Raw genomic sequence first — 22,278 nt, forward strand, 5'->3', positions numbered from 1 at the left:
TCTCTCTAAAAATAATATATAAATAAAATATTTAAAAGAAAAAACAAAAACAGATCATTACTTCTTACATGTGCCCTGACCCAGGATCAAATCTGCAACCTTGGTGTATGGGGACCACGCTCAAACTACTAAAGATACATGGCCAGGTCTAAAGCCTCCCTTTTAAGGCTTTTTCTTATAATATATTTCCCATAATGGGATTAATGTACACATAAACATGAACAATTTCACTAATGCATAATATTGCTTTGAGAAATTCTCACATTCTTTTACAAAAAATAAAAATTAATAACCTATGGGTCTAGGAATCCTTTCCCCAATTCAGTTGGCAGTTGTTTCCTCTAATTAGACAAAATGAGCCATCCCCAAAAGGCCCGTGGAAAAACTCTTAATGACAACCCTTAGGGGGAAGGGAGTCCTCCCTCTTCCAGTCCAGACACTTGGATCCTCTGGAAATCAGCATAAGGACTTCATTTGGGTGGGAGAGAGACAGCTTACATCCCAACAGTTCATTTGGCCCTCCTTCAAAAGACCACACATTTAAACCTTAGTGATCTGATGAACAAAAAAATAAAATATCTTTGTTTTAATTTATATTTCTTTCATTAGCAGGGTTGAACCTCTGATTATTCATAACTTGTATTTCTTCTTTGATAATAGGCCATTCATCAACCATTCTCATAAGCATTTATCTATAAAGGGAGGGCCTAGTCAAAAAAATTCAAGTTTTTCCAACAGTCTTATTTGATCACTTATGAATAAATACCTATCAAGGTAGATATATTTAGGAAGAAGGACTGAATAACAGAGATATATGTCTGTTGATAGCAGCAAAACACAGGCTAACCTTGTATTTTAAAATATAATGCAACTACTAAGTACAGTCCACTCCCTCTGTTCCTTAATATGACCAGAGCACTTGGGTATACATCATTGAAGTTAGCTATTAAAGTACAGCCAAATCATCAATCTGAAATTATAATGGACTGCATAAGTTTGTTTATTCACTCCATACTGCCTCTGAAAAAATGTTTACCAATCTAATGAATAACATTAAAACGCCCAATTTCATACCATGTACTGTGCTTAGCATTTTATATGGATTGTCACACATCGTTTAAAATAATGATATAAATAAACTGAGGAGTAACTAACACTAATTATTTTATATAAATGTATCTTGTTAATTAAGACATTCTAAGATTAAGCCCTGGCTGGTGTAGCTCAGTGGATTGAGCTCAGGCCTGCAAACCACACGATCGAGGTTCGATTCCCAGTCAGGGCATATGCCTGGGTTGCAGCCCAGTTCCCAGCAGGGGACTCACGAGAGGCAACCATATATTGGTATTTCTCTCCTTCTCTCCTTCCCTTCCTCTCTAAAGATGAATAAATAAAATAAAGACATTCTAAGATTAAAGCACTCTTTCCAGGTAAGAATACTTGAAAGATAAGTTTTGGAAGTCTCTTATAATTCAGATATATCTCTACTTCAGAGTAGTATTTCTCTGCATACTTTGGAAGACAGCTATGATCACCACTGTACCACCAACGTGTATTTCTCTGTATACTTTGGATTTTCATATTACATTCCAGGGACACAGATTCATACTGTAATAAAAAAATACGGCCCAGATGCTAACAGGTAGTAAGAAAAAGCTCAGGATTAAATAGTTAAGGAACAACATTCAACTGTACCTGATTCAAAAATATTTCCTCTTTCCTATTATATACTACCTACATTTTAAAAATAAGATTTAAAACTCTAAGGTTTCCTATAAAGGAGAACACTACAGCATTGTGTACTTCCTAAATTTCTGTAACTCTAAATATGGCAAACTTACCTGTACCACTTGTTTCTGTAGTTGTGTTGCCTGTGTTGCTGAAATCTGTGGTTTTTCCCGAGCACCTCGGGAACGGTCATTGCTCACCGAAGTCATCATACACAGTATATACAAAATAACGTATGTACAATATAGAAAATCTGTAAAAAAGCAGGCATGGTGAGTAAAACTTGCAAACCACAGTAAAAGGCAAGGATAAAATATAGGGATAAGGAGTAAACCTGAGCTATATCAAATGTTCTCTAGAACACAAATTCAAGAAAACAACCCTTTAGGATTTTAGATTTTCCTGGCACCTCTTATGCCAATCTTACTAACACAAGCTAAAAGTCTAAGGTTTACAAGTACAGCAATTCTAAACAAAAATCTCAAATACCATGAATTTTAACCAGCAATTATTTTATCACTATACAGGGTGGGGCAAAACTAGGTCTACAGTTGTTCATATAAAAAATAATACAGTAATTAGTAAATACAAGAATAAACTGTTTCACGAACAACTGTAAATCTACTTTTGTCCCACCCTGGACATAGTTACTACTACATGTAGTTTATTCTACTATTCCCATTTGCAATTGGTGTTTGAACCCAAAGACAAAAATTGCATCCAGCCAAGATTTTACCCAGCAATAATCTAATTCAAAAGGTGATGTCCCAGAACAAGAACAAGCTATACATAAAGGCAAAAGCCACTTATAACAAGTAAATCTTCCAAGGAGACAAAACAATTGGCACATATTTTTACTTTATTTACTAAACAAATATTTACTGAATAGCTACTTAAGTGTCAAGCATATAACTAAATACGTCATCAAAACATGATTATAACAATGAAATACCACTTCACACTCATTAAAGTGATCATTATAATAAAAAGAAATTTAAAAAATAACAATGTTGGGAAGATGCAGAGAACTAGAACCCCTGTATACTGCTAGGAGGAATGTAAAATGGTGCAGCCACAATGGAAAATATGGCAGTTACTCAAAATAAATTTTTTTAAATAGAATTACTATGATTCAGTAATCCCGCTTCCAGTAATACTCCCAAAAATTGAAAGCAGGACCTTGAAGAAATAGTTGTATGCCCATATTCATTGCAGCATTATTCATAATAGCTAAAAAGTGGAAGCCACCCAAATTTCTCTCAACAGATGAGTGGATAAGCAAATTGGTATGTGCATACAATGAACTGTCTATTATTGTCTTAAAAAGGATGGGAATTCTGACAGGTGCTACAGTATGGATGAACCTTGAGGACATTATGCTAAATGAAATAAGCCAATCAAAGAGGAAAACTACTGCATGATTACTTATATAAGTTATCTAGAATAGTCAAATTCATAGTCAGAGTTGAATGGTGGTCACCAGGGATTAGGAGTAAGGGAGAATGGGGAGTTACTGTTTAATGATTTCATGTTAAGTATATTTTTCTGTAATTTAAAAAACAATGCAACACCTTAGTTTAATTTCCAACCTAGAACTCTACACTCAGCAAAGATACCAATCAATGTAATGAAGAAACAAGTTTAGTTCACATATTGCAGTATCTCAAACTCAAGAAGCTCTTGTTGGAAAAACAAGACAGAAAAAGAGCCAACCAAGAAGCAGTTGTTGACAATTAACACCATGAATTACCTACCAACCTATTCAAGACATACTACCATACTGTCTTCCTTTGGTAAAGAAGGCAAAAAACTAAACACTCAATTCCTCAGCCTCCCTTTTAACTTGGAATAGCCATGGGCCACTTTTCTCAGAAATGATGTAAATACTCATAGCACCTTTAAACACAGTCCTAAGGAAATAAGCCTAAGGTCCTTCAAAGAGTCAATAATATGTAGCATAGCCATACAACTGAAAATTATTCAGCAATAAAAAGAAATCATGGGCTGTGAAACCAAAAGGTCTCCGGTTAAGATTCCCAGTCAGGGCACATGCCTCGGCTGCAGGCCAGGTCCCCAGTAGGGGGCATGAGAGAGGCAACCACACACTGATGTTTCTCTCCCTCTCTCCCTCCCTTCCCCTCTAAAAATAAATACATAAAATCTTTTTAAAAAATCAACTACTGATGTACACAACGTGGATGAACTTCAAATACATTATCCTTAGTAAAAAAAGTCAGGCGCAAATTTATTACATTCTGGAACAGACAGAATGTCATATAGGGACAGAAAACAGATCAGTGGATAACAAGGGGATCCAACACAGGAGAGGAAGCTCCCACAAATGACAGTGAAAAAAGATCAAGATGAGAGCTGAGCAGCAGGCCTTAGGAGGGGTATCAAACTCATTCTCGCCGGGGGCCACATCAGTCTCATGGTTGCCTTCAAAGGGCTGAGTGTAATTTTAGGACTATGTAAATGTAACTACTTATTAGTTCAGCGAGAGCTCGGCACTGCTGGTGGGTAGAACAAGGTGCTGGGCCAGATAAAACAGGTGGAGGGCCGGATTCAGCCGGCAGGCCTTGTGTTTGCCACCTGTGCCTTAGAGCAACCAAATCTAATCAGAGCAAGAGAACAAGAGAGGGCTAGCAGAGATGCCTCCAAGAAAATGGTTTTGATCATCCTAAGGAGTTAAATTGCACATATGAAATAAAGTATAGATGTTAATCAATGATGGCTACATAGAAATCTAAGCAACTATGAAAAAAAAACACTATTAAGTCCAAAAAAAGGCAACATAGCTCAACTGTAACATTTACAGGGTTATAATACTGATCTAACCAAAAATTATTATATAATACTGGGAGAATAGGAGAAATTATAAATACAACTGAGAAACAAGGGAAGGAGAGGGAAAACATCAACAGTAGAAGAAATACTCTGGAGTTTCTTGAAAGTAACTGCCTCTGGAGAATGAGCTCCAGGAATGAGAGCAGCGTAGTGGATTGCTGTGGGTATACAGAACTTTTTGGGAAACAATAACTTTTTATTCAAATGTACTATGTACTGAGCACCAAGATGAATATTTTATATACATGATTTCCTGTAATCCTCAACAATACTCTACAGAACTTGGCATAATCTCCATTTTAGAAATCAGATGTTCTACACAGATCAATGAGACATAAAGTAAGAGAGTGAATCCTAACTGTTTATTTCCTGAGATACAGAGCCTACAAACCTAACTCGGTACTAAATTATAAAAAATTATAAAATAACTGTTGCCTTCATAAGCCTAAACTAGCAAAACAGAGGCCAGAGGCCAGGCTAAAAGAGGCAAAATTCTTAATTATAAAAACAAGCCACAGAGCATCCAGCTACAGACAATGCAGTCTCCAAAGCAGACCACCTGTGGCTAAAGACACTAGAATTTACAGCCTCCTTCTGAAGCATCATCTATCTCCTTAACTTTTCCTGTTGGTCACATAAACTCAAAGAAATTAAATAACAATGTTGAACAACATGAACATTTAAAATAATACAGAAGTAAAAACTTTTATATTTTCAAGAACTTTAAATCACTGCACGATTCAAATGTCTGCTGAACTCTGCAATGAGATCACCAGTAACCCCTGCCAATATAGTTTCAGTACAATGGTGAGGGAAAAAGCCAACGCAAGGGAGGAAGAGAGATGGCAAACAGTAATAACTGTACTTGCAAGAGGTAGTATGCAAAGCATCACGGTAGAATCTTCCAAGGATGAGGTACACTGACCAAGTCTATTATACTGTAAGCCCCATGAGAACAACTGTATCACCCCTGTCACCTGTGTTCTTCCAAGGCTTCATATGGGATGTGTGCTTAATTCTCTGAATAAAAGAGGTCTTGAAACTGAAGAGGGGATAATTGAGAGGCAACAAATTAAGACAGCAATGATGGAAAATGATTCACTTGGACTAGAGAAGGGATTCCTCTCCATAGTCCAGCAAAATGAAGAAATGGACAGGTCTGGCAGCAGCTAAATTTATAGATTAGGAGAAACAGGCAATGGAGTTTGTTGTATCTATGGTTACTTTTTTTAGTAAAATATACAACAAAAACATCTGCAGAGAACCCTGGCTGGTATAGCTCAGTGAATTGAGCACTGATTCACTGATATCACTGATTCACTGATATCACTGAATCACTGAAGGGTCACTGATTCATAAATAAATAAAATCTTTAAAAAATATATCTGCAGAAAATGACTACTAGATGAATGGGGGGTGGCAGAATGTAAGAAAATGGCAAAGGTCTGTACTACTAAGATAAATATGAGAGGAAATGGACAGAAAACAAGTAAAAAGAAATGAACAGTGACACTGAGGAAACTGAAAGCAGAAACCTTGAATAGCCAGTGGCACTAACCCACATGTTACCATGAAAGCAGCTGGAATGTCAGAAATTCAAGATCACAACTTAACTGAATAGTCAAGTGAGAAGTGGGTTAAGATAAATAGATCCTTTGCTGAAATAACCTACAAAAACAATAAAAAAATCTGAATTTTACACTTGGAAGAGTCCATTTATATAAGGAACAGCTGACATGGCCAAGCGAAGAGCTGCTCACTCACTGAGGCCTTTCCCATAAGCTTTAAACTTCAATGCATATTTGAAAACATTCCTTCCTAAAAGACTGCTCTCCAGCTTACTGCAATCCTGACTGCGGGATTTGTATTTTGCAACCTCACTAGAGGTAAAAATAACACTATGCAATAATGTCTTTCATTAAAGATATTTCATTCTAATATGATGGCTGTTACCTTTTGATTCATTAAGTACTTAGGCAATTTGATGAAAACTATGGGCTCTCTCCTCAGAAAAATACAAATCCACACAAAATTCTACCTGAGATCTCATGAGGTATACATCTACCATATCCCTCCCCAAAGCCAGTCCATGAGAGACCACACTCCACTCCCTAAACGCCCATGGGCGCCCAGGTTAAACACCCCGCTCTAAGAAATTTAGGAGAACTCTAAAATATACTAAAACCTTAAAGGTATCCCTGATCAGGTAAAATTAGAAATATAACTCCTAATTTGATCATAAAACAAAATCTTAGAATTCAAACTTTTTTAAATGGGCTCCCTGCTCCCCTAAAATCAAATGGCATATGCTTTTCTCCCAAAGGAACAATTAGGGCAAACACACACTTTTGTGACCCTTGAGAAATTTACACTAGTCTTGGTATTTAACCAACATACTACCTATGTATTCTAAACGTTTCTCATCAAGATCTGCTGAGATGGTACAAACCCATTCAACTATTGTAATGTTAAAGGCCTGCTGTTTTAAATGAATGTAATTAGTGGGAAAACCTATATATCCTTCCTTTGGGACTACATTTTAAGAACACAAAGTGGATACAAATTAACCCTCTATAGCCAAAAATATCTGCTTGAATCAACTGGCCTAAATATGGCACATGAAATAATGTACTTTATACCAAAAAAAATGTTAATGCTGAGCCTACTATACTGAAAATTAAAACTGGGAATTTAACACTGTCTACCAATTACAAGATGATTCAATGGATCAGATATCCAGGAAAGAGGCTTCCTACGCTGTGCTAACTGTTCCAACCCATCTCCTTGAGGCTGCATCACATCCTTCCTCTCAGGAAACCCTGGAGGCTCCTCACCAAGGTCCTCTGTTTAAAAAGCTACATTTCCCTCCACTGACAAGGCCTAAAATGGGGAAAGCATTATGCAGAAAACCAGTATTTTTCAAAGCAAAGTCATAAACCTACTAAGATTTTGGCTTTGGCTATGTTAGTGCTCCAAGGCCTCCTGCCTCCTTTCAAGGCATCTGAACTGGCAGGAACTTTGCACCCCCCAGAACACAAAGGCTTCCAAACAAAGGGTGGGATAGGAGTTGGAAAAGAGCAAAACAGAAATCCAGTTCCAATGACTAAATATGAAATGTTATATCACGTTAAAGAAAAAGGTGAAAGGAAGAGAGGCAATATATGGCAAGCTGAAATTTTTAATTTAGAATGGTCATAAGATTTCAGGCTACAGGGAACATGTGAAAAGTTTGAACAATCCATTTTAGTAACAAATCATTTTACAAGCTGTAAAGCAAGAACACTCACTTGCAAACAATTTCTTTAACATTCTTTTGGTTGAGAAAAGAAAAATTTCTTAATCATATTTCTGAAGAGCTTTTTCTTATAAATAATAAGCAAGCATGCACTTCTGTATCTATGATTGTCTCTACCCAGATAAACCACTATGGCCCTAAATTCTTTTTTATTCTTTTAATCCTCACTTCAGGATATGTATACTGATTTTAGAGAGGGACAAAGGGAGGGAGACAGAAACACTGATCCAGAAACATCGATCCTCTCTACACACGCTGACCAGGATGAAAACTGCAACTAGGTATGTGCCCTGACAGGGAATCAAACCCACAACCTTTTAGTGTACAGAACAATGCTCCAATTAACTGAGCCACCCAGCCAGGGCATCACTAGGACCCTAAATTATTATTTCTCTCAGCTTTGCACTCCCCACCATCCCAGCAGCTCTGCATGCACAGCCCCTGACACAAGTTAAAAGATTCTGGGTTTACAAGGGGTACTTCCCAACAAAAACTACAAAATACAAATGATAACACTATGGATTGATCCTGCTTTCCAAGTGTATGATTCAGAGGAATAAGGAGCATTAGTTAAAATAAAAGACAATGCTACCACACTCCCCTTCCCACTGAGAGATGTAATTGTACAAGCATCTCAGCCAAAAAGAAGGAAAAAAAAGGCACTGATAAAACACAACATTCAAACCAAAAACCCTTTTTCTTTAAATCTTTATGGGCACTTTATTTACTTTTTCAATACAATCCAAACATTGTTTTTGAAAACTTTCTGCAAAAGAACACCATAAAGCAATGAAAATGGATAATGACCACATACTCGTTGAAGAAACTCAGGAACATATGCTAAGGCAAATTTTAAAAGAAAACAGATTTGGAGAATATGTACACTATGGTTACATTAATTTAATATTCAAGAAACATACAAAATTAACATTATTTATGAAAATACATGTTAAAACTATAAAGAAACACAAGGAAAGGATGAACACAAGGAGAAAACAAAATCTAGTTAAAGGCTAATTTTGCCTAATTCATGGGCTGGGACTGGCAAGTAGCACCCTAGGAACTTCAAACACATCTTTTTCTTAACCAAGTGATGGTACTTGGATATTCTTTGTTTTGTTTACATTTTATAATGATCAAATTATTACATGTTTGTCATATTATAAAATCTGAAATCAGAATATATATTATAATCAATACTTAACATTAAATATCCTGCCTATATATTCAATATTTAATAAAAATTAAAAGCAGTGTATATTTGAAAAACATTACCTTAAAAAAGAGCAATCTGTCCTGATAATATACTCAAACATGTAATATTAATATGCAAAGTTTCAGAACCATTCTAAATTTTGGCATAGAACTACAGAAGTATAAAGACAAATAATTCAAATAGGAGAAATCACACTAACAAGCCTTTAGGTTTCTATCAAAGTCCACTTAAAATATTCCAGAGAGGCTAGACACTTCTAGGATTATATTTCCAAATACTTTTCATATATTAACTGTCCTTTAATTTTACAACACCTATATGCGATTCATATTTTAGCTTATCTATTCTTTTTTTTAAGATTCTGTTTATTTTTAGAGGAAGGGAAGGAGAGGGAGAAAAACATCAATGTGTGGTTGCCTCTCATGCGTCCCCTACTGGGGACCTGGCCTGCAACTCAGGCCATGAAGGAGCAACAAACCAGCAACCCTTTGGTTCACAGACCGGAGCTCTATCCACTGAACTACACCAGCGAGGGCTAGCTTATTTATCTACTCTATCTTCCATATTTAACTTCCCTTCTTAATTTTAATAACAAGGCCAGAAACTCATATTTTTTTGTTCCCTTCACTTCTCAGCAGCTGCCAATGTAAAAGATGTTTGATAAATTTGTTTAAATGACATGCTCTCAAAGCTGATAACTTTTATTTACTTTATTAATTTTTTATTTTATTTTTTTGTGTATGTGAGGATGGAGTCAGGCCAAAAGCCTAGAGACAGTGTATGTTATCAAATTTGACTAGAGCAGAGTGTGTCTCTAATAGAAGAGATGGGACACTAATGGGTGGGTGGTTGTGATAAAAAAATTAAAAAATATATATATATATATGGAGTTTCTGGGAGTGTCACTGGAAAGGGACCATGCCTGAAGCAGGTCTGCTTCGGGCTGTGGGTTTGATTCCCAGTCAGGGTATATGCCCAGGTCCTGCATTTGATTCCGTTGGGGCACACACTGGAAGGGCTACCAAGTGATGTATATCTCCCCCACACCCTTCCTCTCTCTAAAATGCAATGAAAAACGTCCTTGGGTGAGGATAAAATAAATAAATATTTTTAAAAAGAAAGAAGTGAGCCAAGGCAAGGCAGGGCTACTTTTAGCTCACTGAAAAGTCTAGGACAGAAGCAACAGGAGAGAGCCTAGGGATTGCTTGCTGCTTTGGCTCTGCAGAAACGTATAGGAAAGAAGTGAGCCATGGTGGGGCTGCTATACGCTCTCTGAAAGGTTAAAGAAAAGGAAGCCTTGGAAACAGGTTCAGGGGGTATGCCCAGGACAAGCTGCCACTGCCATTGCTTCCTAAATGCAAGCCTTGTGGGAACCCTTAAAGAGTTTAGGAGAGAAAAGTAAGGATGTATGACTGACAGGGAAGAAAGGTGTGCTCCAGAGAGAGCCCATGAAGATGGTAACTTTTAGAAATTAAGAATGACATAAAAGAAAAAAAGAAACTAGGAAAAAAATGAAAGAACAAAAAAGGAAAAAAGAAACAAAATCAAAAAAATAATTTTAAAAAAAGCCCTGGCTGGTGTAGCTCAGTGGATTGAGTGCGGGCCTGCAAACCAGAGGATCGCGGTTCGATTCCCAGTCAGGGCACATGCCTGGATTGCAGGCCGGTTCCTTGCAGGCTAACTTTCAGCAGGGGACGCACAAAAGGCAACCATACATGGATGTTTCTCTCCCTCTCTCCTTCCCCTCTAAAGATAGATAAATAAATAAAATCTTTAAAAAATAAAAATAGTAATTTAAAAAAGAAAATTAAAAAACAACAAAAGAAAACAAAACACCAAACAAAAAGAATGACCTAAGAAAGATCAAATCCTAGCAGTCAATGATTCCAAAGCAATAAATGAAATTGTTTTCCAGAACAATCAGTTATGGAGGAGACCTCAAAGCTAGCATTCACATGACGTGTACTATACTCCCCTACTTACATATATTAATAAATTTCAGGTTCATAAAATGATATTATACTAGCATTTCTAGATTATCTTTTGGACCTGTGTATCTTAAAATAAAGGAGACAACTCTGACCAGTGTGGTTCAGTGATTGAGCACGGGCCTATGAACCAAAAGGTTGCAGGTTTGATTCAGTCAAAGGCACATGCCTGGGCTGCAGGCCAGGTCCCGGGTTAGGGGCATGTGTGAGAGTCAACCCACTGATGTATCTGGATGTATCTCTCACACATCAGTGTTTCTCTCCCTCTCTTTCTCCCTCCCTTCCCACTGCTCTAAAAAATAATTAAATAAATAAAATCTTTAAAAATTTTAAATGAGAGACTAACCGTAATTCAACATATCAATTCTAGCATCACAAGAAAAACTATGTCCCCCACCTATTTTAGCTAGAAAAGGTTTGACAAGTTTTTTCTACATTATCTGTAGAAAAATATTATCATCCTAATATTATCATCTCTATAGGTCCTGTTAACTGGAATGCTAGATAAAGGCCACAGGCATATTACTGTACTACCCTTTACATACATAATAATAGCAAATAACCAATTAACCAGAATTATCTCATATGTCCAATATGGTTTAAAATTTACTATATTTGAATCTGCCTCAGTGTGAGTTCATATTTCACATCCTTTTTTAAGTTTAACAATTCTGAGAATTTGTTGGTTTGAGTTTTGTTTTTGTTGCATTAAATGGAAGAATGTTCATTGTTTTTGTCATTATTTAGAACTCTGAGTTTAGGGGTCTCAGTTATAATAAATACACATGAAAACACATTTTTTAAACTGTGAAGCCTCATACAAACGTAAAACATATTAGCATTTCTGAAGTAAAGGGATTACTTGATTATTTCTAAAATCACCTCAAGCACTAATGTTCTATAATTCAATCTTAAGTATCTAAAATTAAGCATCCGCCCTGGCTGGCATAGCTCAGTGGATTGAGCTCGGGCCTGCGAAGCAAAGGATCGCAGTTCAATTCCCAGTCAGGGCACGTGCCTGGGTTGCAGGCCAGTTCCCTGCAGGCCAGTTTCCAGCAGGGGACTCATGAAAGGCAACCATACATTGATGTTTCTCTCCCTCTCTCCTTCCCCTCTAAAGATAAATAAATAAATAAAGTCTGTAAAAAATATATTAAAAAAAAAAATTAAGCATCCAATCAAAATCTGCCTGGCTAAGTGATATGGATGAACCTAGAGGGTACTGGACTATGTGAAATGTCAGACAAATAAAGACAAATAGCATGATTTCGCTTATATGTGGAATCTAAAGAACAAAATAAAAAACAAAAATAGAATAATAGATACACAGAACAAAATGATAGTTGCCAGAGGGAAGGGGCACTGGGAGCCTGGGTAAAAAGGGAAGAAGGACTAAAAAGTACAAATTGGCAGTTACAAAAGACACACAGGGATGTAAAGCACAGCACAAGTAATTCAGTCAATACCACTGTGATAACTGTGAATGGTGCCAGGTGGGTACCAATGGGGGGGATCACTTCATTAAATATGTAAATGGCAGGACTTCCGCCAAGATGGAGGCGTAGGTGGAACACTGTGCCTTCTCCCACAACCAAGTTTAAAGACAACAAAGGTTTAGTAAACAAAAACACAGCCAAAACACAGAAAATTGAACTATACAGAAGTCCGACAACAACAAACCCTTCAACCAGGACTGGTAAGAGGGGTGGAGCCAGCAATGTAGCGGGGACAGGCAAGAAAGATCCCCCAACCCAGGCGCTGGCAGCCGGGATAGCAGCACGAACCCAGTAAGGGTACAGGGCAGGCTGACTGAGGCGGTCACACATTCTCACGAAGATAAACCAGCTGAGGAGTGAGCAGTGAGAAGGACCGCACTGGCCCCAGTGGGCGAACCCAGTGAGTGCGCGATGACCGAGGTCACACATTCACACGTAGTGGGACCAACGGCATGGGCCCCAGTGGCGGGAGGCAGCAGAGGGGACGACCACTGCTCCCCTTTGACCTCACCCCCATATACAGCGTCACAATCCAGCAACTGAGTTGCCCCACCTTGGTGAACACCTAGGGCTCCACTCCTCATACTTAACGGGCACGAACAGTCCAAAATATGGCTCAAGAAGAACTCAAAGCCCCAGAGCCAATAACTCTAAGCGAAAAACAAATAGCCAACCTATCAGATGCACAATTCAAAACACTGGTGATCAGGATACTCACAGAACTGGTTGATTATAGTCACAAATTAGAGAACAAATGAAGGCTAAACTAATTGAAATGAAGGGAAATGCACAGGAAACCAATAGTGATGGAAAGGAAACTGGGACTCAAATCAAGGGAGTGGACCAGAAGGAAGAAAAAAAGGACCAAACAGAAAAGTATGAAGAAACAAGAATTTAAAAAAATGAGGAGAGGCTTAAGAGACTTAGGCACCTTCAGGACATCTTTAAACATTCCAACATTCGAATTATAGGGGTACAAGAAGGGGAAAAGAAACAGCCACGAGTGGAAAACTTATCTGAACAGATAATAAAGGAAAACTTCCCCAGTCTGGCAAAGGAAATAGACTTCCAGGAACTCCAGGAAGCTCAGTGAGTCCCAAAGAAGTTGGACCCAAGAAGGAACACACCAAGGCACATCATAATTACATTAGCCAAGATTAAAATGAAGGAGAGAATTCTACAAGCAGCAAGAGGTAAGGGGACAGTCACCTACAAAGGAGTACCCATCAGACTGTCAGCGGATTTCTCAAAAGAGACCTTCCAGGCAAGAAGGGGCTGGAAAGAAGTATGACAACTCATGAAATCCAAAGACCTACAGCCAAGATTTCTCTATCCAGCAAAGCTTTCATTTAGAATGGAACGGCAGAAAAAGTGCTTCTCAGATAAGATCAAATTCAAGGAGTTCATCATCACCAATCCCTTATTATGTGAAATGTTAAAGGGACTTATCTAAGAAAAAGAAGATGAAAAATATGAACAGTGAAAGGACAGCAAACTCATAGTTATTAACAACCACACCTAAAACAAAAGCAAACCAAAAGAGGACAGCTAGATCAGGAGTGGAACCATAGAAATGAAGATCACATGGAGGGTTAGCAACAGGGGAGTGGGAGGAGGAGAAGTGGGGAGAAGGTACAGAAAATAAGTAGCATAGACAGTAGGTAGAAAATAGGGGGGGAGGACAAGAATAGTAGGGGAAATATAGAATCTAAAGAACTTGAGACACATGGTCATAAAGGGGGGGGAATGGTGGGGGAGTGGTGTGCACGGTGAAGGGGAATGAAGGGGGAACAGAACTGTAATGGTATAATCAATAAAATTTATTTTTAAAAAAATAAATATATAAATATCTAACCACTATGCTGTATACCTAGAATTATACAAAATAATACTGAATGCCAACTATAATTGAAATTTTAAGTTTGCTATAAAAGAGTACGCCCTATTACACTGGCAGCAGCATCGTGCATCTCATGTCTGTTTGCATCATCCTCTCTTATGGCTGGTTTAACCTCATGTTGCTTTATAAACTGAGTGTAGACTAAGTGTACAGTGTTTAAAGTCTATAGTAGTGTACAGTAATGTCCTAAGTCTTCATATTTACTCACCACTCACTCACTGACTCCTCCAGAGCAACAACCAGCTCCTTCATTCACGGTAAGCGCCCTATTCAGGTACAGCATTTTTAAAATCTTTTACACCATATTTTTCTGTACCTGTGATATGCTTAGGTACCCAAATACCATTGTGTTACAAATGCCTATAGTATTCAATATAATAACAAGCTGCACAAGCTTGCTGTACAAGGCTATACCATCTAGATTTATGTAGTGCAATCAATGATGTTCGCACAAAGATAAAATTCACTAACTACTGCATTTCTCAGGATGGCATATGATTGTACTTAGAGATTTTTTAGTTAAATTATGTAACCATTTTCTCATTTATCTTTTAAACTGTTTATTCCTCACTGGCCCCATTTATGAAAATAAGCTAGGCACATTAAATATAAAACAATGAGAATTTCTTACAGTAGGAGTGCCATCTGGTGATGAAAATCTGCAGGTATAGAAAATAACCTAAGTTGAGTGGATGCCAAGACTTAAGTTTTTTTTTTAAAGTTAAATTTATTGAGGTAACATTGGTAAATAAAATTATATAGACTTCAACTGTACAATTCTATGATACATCATCTGTATATTTTAATGGGTGCCCACCACCCAAAGTCAAATAAAATTGAGTGTTTTTGATTTACACAAAAAACTTTTAGTTTGTGTAGTCTTGCTATTCCAACTAAATATTTTGATATAAAATATACCTGAATCCTCACTTGTCAGAAAAACCATGAACTCTCTTTTTTATAAAACTATTAAAACTTTACTTATTCACTCAGTATAAATATTGACTTTCTATCTCCATTTCAATAATCAATCCACATTTGATAATGAACAGGTCATTAGGCTATAAATAATGGTCCCAGTTCTGTGGCTCCTGACAAATGCTTTGTGAAACATAAAAAGTACACTGCTCACTTTAAGTTTAAATATTGTTTACTGGGAATAATCAGTTTTCTCTTCTAATTAAGGTTTACTGCTCTGTGTTATATATTCATACACTATTACTATCAACAGGCCACTGTAGTAATAAACACTTCAAATGCAATCCTTGAAAAAAATTTTTTGAAAAAAACGAGGACCCCCAGAACATGCTTCTAAGGATGCTTGCTAAACAAATTCAGAGTAGCTTATTTTCTCTCAATATGGTTCTCCATTCTAATACAGAAATGTCAGAATAGCTGAATTTCTGTTCATAAATAAAGTCTTAACGCTTAAGATATTTAGCAAAATCTTTCAGAGGTAAGACTAATTTAAGTACAAGCACAGGAAATAAAGTGTTACCAAAATGCTCTGAAGAGGACTTCCACCAAGATGGAGGCATAGGTGGGAAACACTGTGCCTTCTCCCACAACCAAGTTTGGATACAACAAAAGTTTTGGAGAACTAACACACACCCAGAGGCCAGAAAACCGAATTATACGGAAGTCCGACAGCTACGAACCGTTCAACGAGGACGGTAAGAGGTGAAGCCAGCAGCAGAGCTGGGTCAGGCAGGGCAGAACTAGGAGCGCAGGCAGCCCAGAACTAGTCGGGGTGCGGGGCAGACTGACCAAGGTCGCACATTCGCGCGCAGTGAGACGGACCACGCAGGCCCCAGGGGGCAAACCCAGTGGTGGAGGGCTGACAGCGGTGGCACACTCGCGTGCCGTGGAGCAGGGCGAGTAGCCCTGGTGACGGTGGTGGCTGCAGTGCTGGTGGGGGTCGCGGCGGCGGGCGCCGGAGGGAAGCCATTGTCCCTCTTTGACCCCGCCCCCACATACAACGTCACAACCCAGTGACTGAGTTGCCCTGCTATGGTGAAAACCTAGGGCTCCGTTCCTGCTACTTAACAGGCACAAACAGCCCAAAGGATGGCTCAAGAAGAACTCAAAGTCCCAGAGCCAATAACTCTAAGCGACCAACAGATTGCCGGGCTCTCAGAAGCCCAATTTAAAACACTCTTTATCAGGATGCTCACGGAATTGGTAGAGTACAGTCACAAATTGGAGAAACATATGAAGGCTAAACTAATTGAAATGAAGGGAGATGTCCAGGAAACCAATAGTGATGGAAAGGAAACTGGGACTCAAATCAATGGAATGGACCAGAAGGAAGAACGAAACATCCGACCAGAAAGGAATGAAGAAATGAGAATTCAAAAAAATGAGGAGAGGCTTAGGAACCTCCAGGACATCTTTAAACGTTCCAACATCCGGATTATAGGGGTACCAGAAGGGGGAAAGAAACAGCCACGAGTGGAAAACTTATTTGAACAAATAATAAAGGAGAACTTCCCCAGTCTGGCAAAGGAAATAGACTTCCAGGAAATCCAGGAAGCTCAGAGAGTCCCAAAGAAGTTGGACCCAAGAAGGAACACACCAAGGCACATCATAATTACATTAGCCAAGACTAAAATGAAGGAGAGAATCCTAGAAGCAGCAAGGGATAAGGGGACAGTCACCTACAAAGGAGTACCCATCAGACTGTCAGCGGATTTCTCAAAAGAGACCTTACAGGCAAGAAGGGGCTGGAAAGAAGTATTCCAAGTCATGAAATCCAAAGACCTACAGCCAAGATTGCTTTATCCAGCAAAACTTTCATTTAGAATGGAAGGACAGATAAAGTGCTTCTCAGATAAGGTCAAGTTCAAGGAGTTCATCATCACCAAGCCCTTATTATATGAAATGCTAAAGGGACTTATATAAGAAAAAGAAGATGAAAAATATGAACAGTGAAAGGACAGCAAACTCACAGTTATTAACAACCACACCTAAAACAAAAGCAAACCAAGAGGACAGCTAGATCAGGAGTGGAACCATAGAAATGAAGAACACATGGAGGGTTAGAAACAGGGGGGTGGGAGGAGGAGAAGGGGGGAGAAGGCACAGAAAATAGCATAGATGGTAGGTAGAAAATAGATAGGGGGGAGAGTGAGAATAGTGGGGGAAATATAGAATCTAAAGGACTTGAGACACGTGGTTATAAACTAAGGCGGGGAGAAGGGTGGGGGAGGGAGTGTGCGGGTGGAGGGGAATGAAGGGGGGGAATAGAACAACTGTAATGGTATAATCAATAAAATATATTTTTAAAAAATGCTCTGAAGAAATAGTCCAGAAAACATATCAAGTTAACAGGATGTACGGTTCAGACAATATTTTAAATTTTTTATTTATTTCTTATTTTTCATTTTATGTTTTCATTTTTTAACTGTTGTTTAAGTGCACTTGTCTCCAGTATTTATTTTTAGAGAGAGGGGAAGGGAGGGAGAGAGGGAGAGAAACATCAATGAGTTGATTGCCTGCCATGTGCCCCATCTGGGGACCTGGCACACAACTCAGGCATGTGCCCTGACTAGAAATCCAACCAGAAACCCTTTGGTTTGCAGGCCAACACTCAATCCACTGAGCCACACCAGCCAGGGCTGGTTCTGACAAATTTTTTATATGAATTTTATTCAAAACTTCTAGAGACTGTGAATTTATAAAACATGAAAAGAGCATATGTTACCAAAATAATTATCAACACCCTTAAAAACTGTTGCCACCAAAGAACTGTGAAAATGAAAGTGTCATGAAATCTAGACTATAAAAATCAACACCTTTAACTAACATACCGTTATACGGGAAAATTCTATGCCCTCTTTTCTGGAAATAGTTACATATAGTAAATGGGAACGCTTCTGCAATAAGCACCTAGTTGCCAGACCACAGGAATTCAGTTTACACTTGTTTTCCATCCCCTCTATCACTCTCCACCCCTGAGAGTTCCACTACCCTGGAACAAGTTCCAAGAGAATTCTTAGAATAGAAACAGACAAGAGCAAGAGATTCTAAAAATAACTCAGTAGAAATTCAAACATTCATATTACAGGTTCTTGAGCTAAAGGAAGCACTGGGAAACCAATCTATACAACCAAGTATTAAAACCTACATTTACCTCACCTCATTCAAAATAAATTAAAAAGATATGACAGATTTTGACACAGGTAAGACCTGCTACTACCTCTTTTAACATTTTTTTAAATTTTCATATATTTACTTGAGTCAACTGACAACACATTCAAATTAACATATAAAGCTTCCTAGATTATTTAAAGTACAAGAATGGCCTAAATTAGTTGTAACATAAAAGTAAACCCAGCAGAGCCCTGACTGGGGTGGCTCAGTGAATTGAGTCCTGGCCTGCAAACCAAAGGGTTTCTGGTTCAATTCCCAGTCAGGGCACACGCCTGGATTGCAGGCCAGGTCCCCAGTTGGGGGTGCACAAGAGGCAACTACACATTGATGTTTCTCTCCCTCTTTTCCTCTCTCCCTTCCCCTTTCTCTAAAAAGAAATAAATAAAATCTTGTTTTGAAAAAAGTAAACCAGCAGAATAAACCAACCTGATTAAACTGTAACAACTTTCTCTGGAGAGGAACATTTTTAGAAAACGTTTTATCAACTGCTACTTTTTCAAAGATAAAATGCCTCAGTGACTTGTCCAGTGTGCCTCAGTGACTTGGAGCATGGTCCTGTAACCAAAACGTTGCAGATTCCATTTCCAATGAGGGCACATACCTAGGTATGTGGGTTTGATTTCTCAGTCCTGGTGCATACAATCCCATGCTGTTCACTCAATTGAAGCCAATGGTGCTGGGACTATCTGTCAAAACCAGGTAGGTAGTCTTATTCACTCACTCCCAAAACGCTAAGTCCAGTTAAGTAATAATAACAACACATACTGTTTATCATGTGCCAGGCACCAATGAAGTGCTTCATAGTGTACATACTATTAAGTTACTAATCTTCCCAACAACACTCTGAGATACATACTAGTATTACTCCCATTTTGCAAACAGGAAACTAAGACATACAGATTTATAGCTAGTAAGTGATAAAGCCAAGACTCAAACCCAGGCCATCTGGCTCTTAACCCACTATGCTATGCTACAAGGCTAACTGTTCAATTACAGATATACAACAGACCCAATTCGGCTTCCTCTTCTTTAATACCACACGACTACCAGCCTTGGTCAGGTAGTTCAGTTGGTCAATATGTCAAGGATGTGGGTTTGATCAGGGCACATAGGTACCCAGTCAGGGCACATACAAGAAGCAACAAATAAATGCATAATTAAGTGGAAAAACAAACTGGTTTTTCTCTATCTCTCTCTCTCTGCCTTCCTTCCTCTCCTTCTAAAAAAATCAATAAATAAAAATCTTAAAAAAGAAGCCCTGGCTGATGTGGTTCAGTGGATTGAGTGCCGGCCTGAGAACCAAAGAGTTGCCAGTTCAATTTCCAGTCAGGGCACATGCCTGGGTTGCAGGGTGCATGAGAGGCAACCACAGACTGATGTTTCTCTCCCTCTCTTCCACTCTGTCTAAAAAAACAAATAAAATTAAAAAACTTTAAAAAGAAACAAAAAGCCACATAACTTCTGTTGGCATCACTCACATAGTTCATATCTGATGCAAAAGGTCTCATTCTGAGTCAGAATCTCACCTAGCGTAAGAGACTTTAACACACCCACAGGTGCTCTGTTTGGCTCTACATTGTAATGGTTTTGTACCAGTTGTGTTTTATTATTTAACTTCCAATCTGTGTTCTTGCTTTTTCTAATAAGAAAATACCCATAAGTTATACACTTTATTGATGTAATATTGTATATCAACTGTAATTAAAAAACTAAAAAATATTTTAAAAGAAAATACCCATGCCTTGGTTGGTATAGCTCAGTGGACTGAGCACTGGACTGCAAACCAAAAGGTATTCAGTTTGATTTCCAGTCAGGGAATATGCCTGGGTTGTAGGCCAGGTTCCCAGTTCCGGGTGTGTGAGAAGCAACTGATTTTACTCAACTGCTTGTGCCCTGTATGCCAGGAGCTGACCAAGCTGATACTTTTATTCTCCACAGCTGCTGAGGGCAGGGTCACAAGCAGCTGGACCAGGTTGAACTCTCCTACACCCAGGACTGGCTGACAAGGGAACCACAACGCTGTCCGCTATTCTGTGAACATAATCTGCCAATGGAAAATGAGTGCTGGAGAACTCTTCAGCATCACAAAACATCAAAAATTATTTGGTATATTCACATGTCCCTTTCAGTTAACAAAAGTCAGTAAGAAAAAAGTATCTAATTGCTTATGGTGGTTTCCAGACATGTCCCACTCCAATCATAATTTCTTGAATCTAAACCTTGTCTTTACCCAGAATCCTATCTTACAGCTACCTTATGATTCTTTGCCCTACTATCCCTTGAAAAATCCCTCATTATTCATGACCAACCTTAACCCTTCTTCTAACAGCACTTTTTCTTTAAAAATAATTAAAATAATTTTTTAAAAGCCTATACTATTGGAGTGACCAAAAAGTCTGTTTATTTTTTTCCCGTAAGATAAGATACATTTTCATTTTCACCAATAACTTGACTGATTTGGATATTCTGAGTATGTCGGCTAACTCCCACCATTGGCTTCTAGTGGACAGGCCAGGGGTGCTGCTAAAACATCTTCCAAAGCATCAGACAGCCCCACAGTAAAGAATTATTTCGCCAAAATGTCAATAGTACCTGGGAACTTCGCAAACCACTCCTGATACATCTGATCAGTCACAGCACCTTCTCCATACACTGTACAAATTTTTCAGCATTTCAGTTGTGTTTACCTTTCTTGAAATAATAAAACATAATATGCCAAAAATGCTGTGTATTTTCGTCCATCTTCAATATGAAAATGGCTACACAAAAATCCATCAATTTTGGTAAGTTTTTAAATGCACACTGATATGACAGCTGTCTAACAAAATTGTCAGACAATTGCTATACAATCTAACAAAATTGTTTCGAATGGCCCTGGCTGGTGTGGCTCTGTGGATTGAGTGACAGCATGCGAACCAGAGAGTCACAGGTTCGATCCCCAGTCTACCGCACATGTCTGGGTTGCCTCTGCGCGTGCATATACAAGAAGCAACCGAGGGATGGTTCATGCTTCTCTCACACATCAATGTTTCTCTCTCAATCTCCCTTCCCCTCTAAGAATAAATTAAATCTTAAAAAAAGAAAAGTACTCAGACCCATAGTTTTTCATTAGTGCTTAAACTGTCCTCATAAGTCCAGGATATAAAATCTTGAATAGTTTTTCTTTAAGCCTACTTGTTTTTTCTAATGATATACTTATTACTGTTTTACTTGGGCCAAAAGAAACTTTTATTTTTATTAGTTTTTTTTAATCCTCACCCAAGGATATGTTCCCTGATTAGGAAAGGAGAGGGAAATGAAGAGAGGAGGGGGAAGAGAGGGAGAAAAAAGGGAGAAACATAGATGTGAGAGAGAAACACTGCAGCCACCTCCCATGCACACATGGGGGTGGAACTACAACCTAGGTATGGGCCCTGACCGGGAATCAAACCTGAAACCTTTTGGGGTACAGGATAATGCTCCAACCAACTGAGCCACTTAGCCAGGGCCAAAAAGCAACTTTTCACTCCCTGGCTGGTGTAGCTCAGTGGATTGAGTGAGGGCCTACAAACCACACGACTATGGTTCGATTCCCAGTCAGGGCACATGCCTGGGTTGCGGGCCAGTTCCCAGCAGGGGACTCACGAGAGGCAACCATACATTGACACTTCTTCCCT

The 22,278-nt window shown here is 38.5% G+C and overlaps 1 protein-coding gene across 4 annotated transcripts in view; it reads right to left on the reverse strand.

Moving 5' to 3' along the window:
* UBAP2 (ubiquitin associated protein 2) overlaps nt 1–22,278 on the reverse strand; it is a 137,428-nt gene that overhangs the window by 103,047 nt on the left and 12,103 nt on the right. For 3 of the 4 annotated variants that reach the window (XM_037036193.1, XM_037036190.1, XM_037036189.1), the window contains exon 2: nt 1,842–1,981. The exons of the other annotated variant lie outside the window; for it this stretch is intronic. In XM_037036193.1, coding sequence (XP_036892088.1) covers nt 1,842–1,940 — 99 coding nt within the window. In that variant the 5' untranslated portion in view covers nt 1,941–1,981. The remainder of the gene's footprint in view (nt 1–1,841; nt 1,982–22,278) is intronic. 4 annotated transcript variants of the gene reach the window in all.

This window comes from Sturnira hondurensis, unplaced genomic scaffold, assembly GCF_014824575.4.
Source record: "Sturnira hondurensis isolate 20B ecotype Veracruz unplaced genomic scaffold, ASM1482457v3 Scaffold0022566, whole genome shotgun sequence".
Lineage (NCBI taxonomy): Eukaryota > Metazoa > Chordata > Mammalia > Chiroptera > Phyllostomidae > Sturnira > Sturnira hondurensis.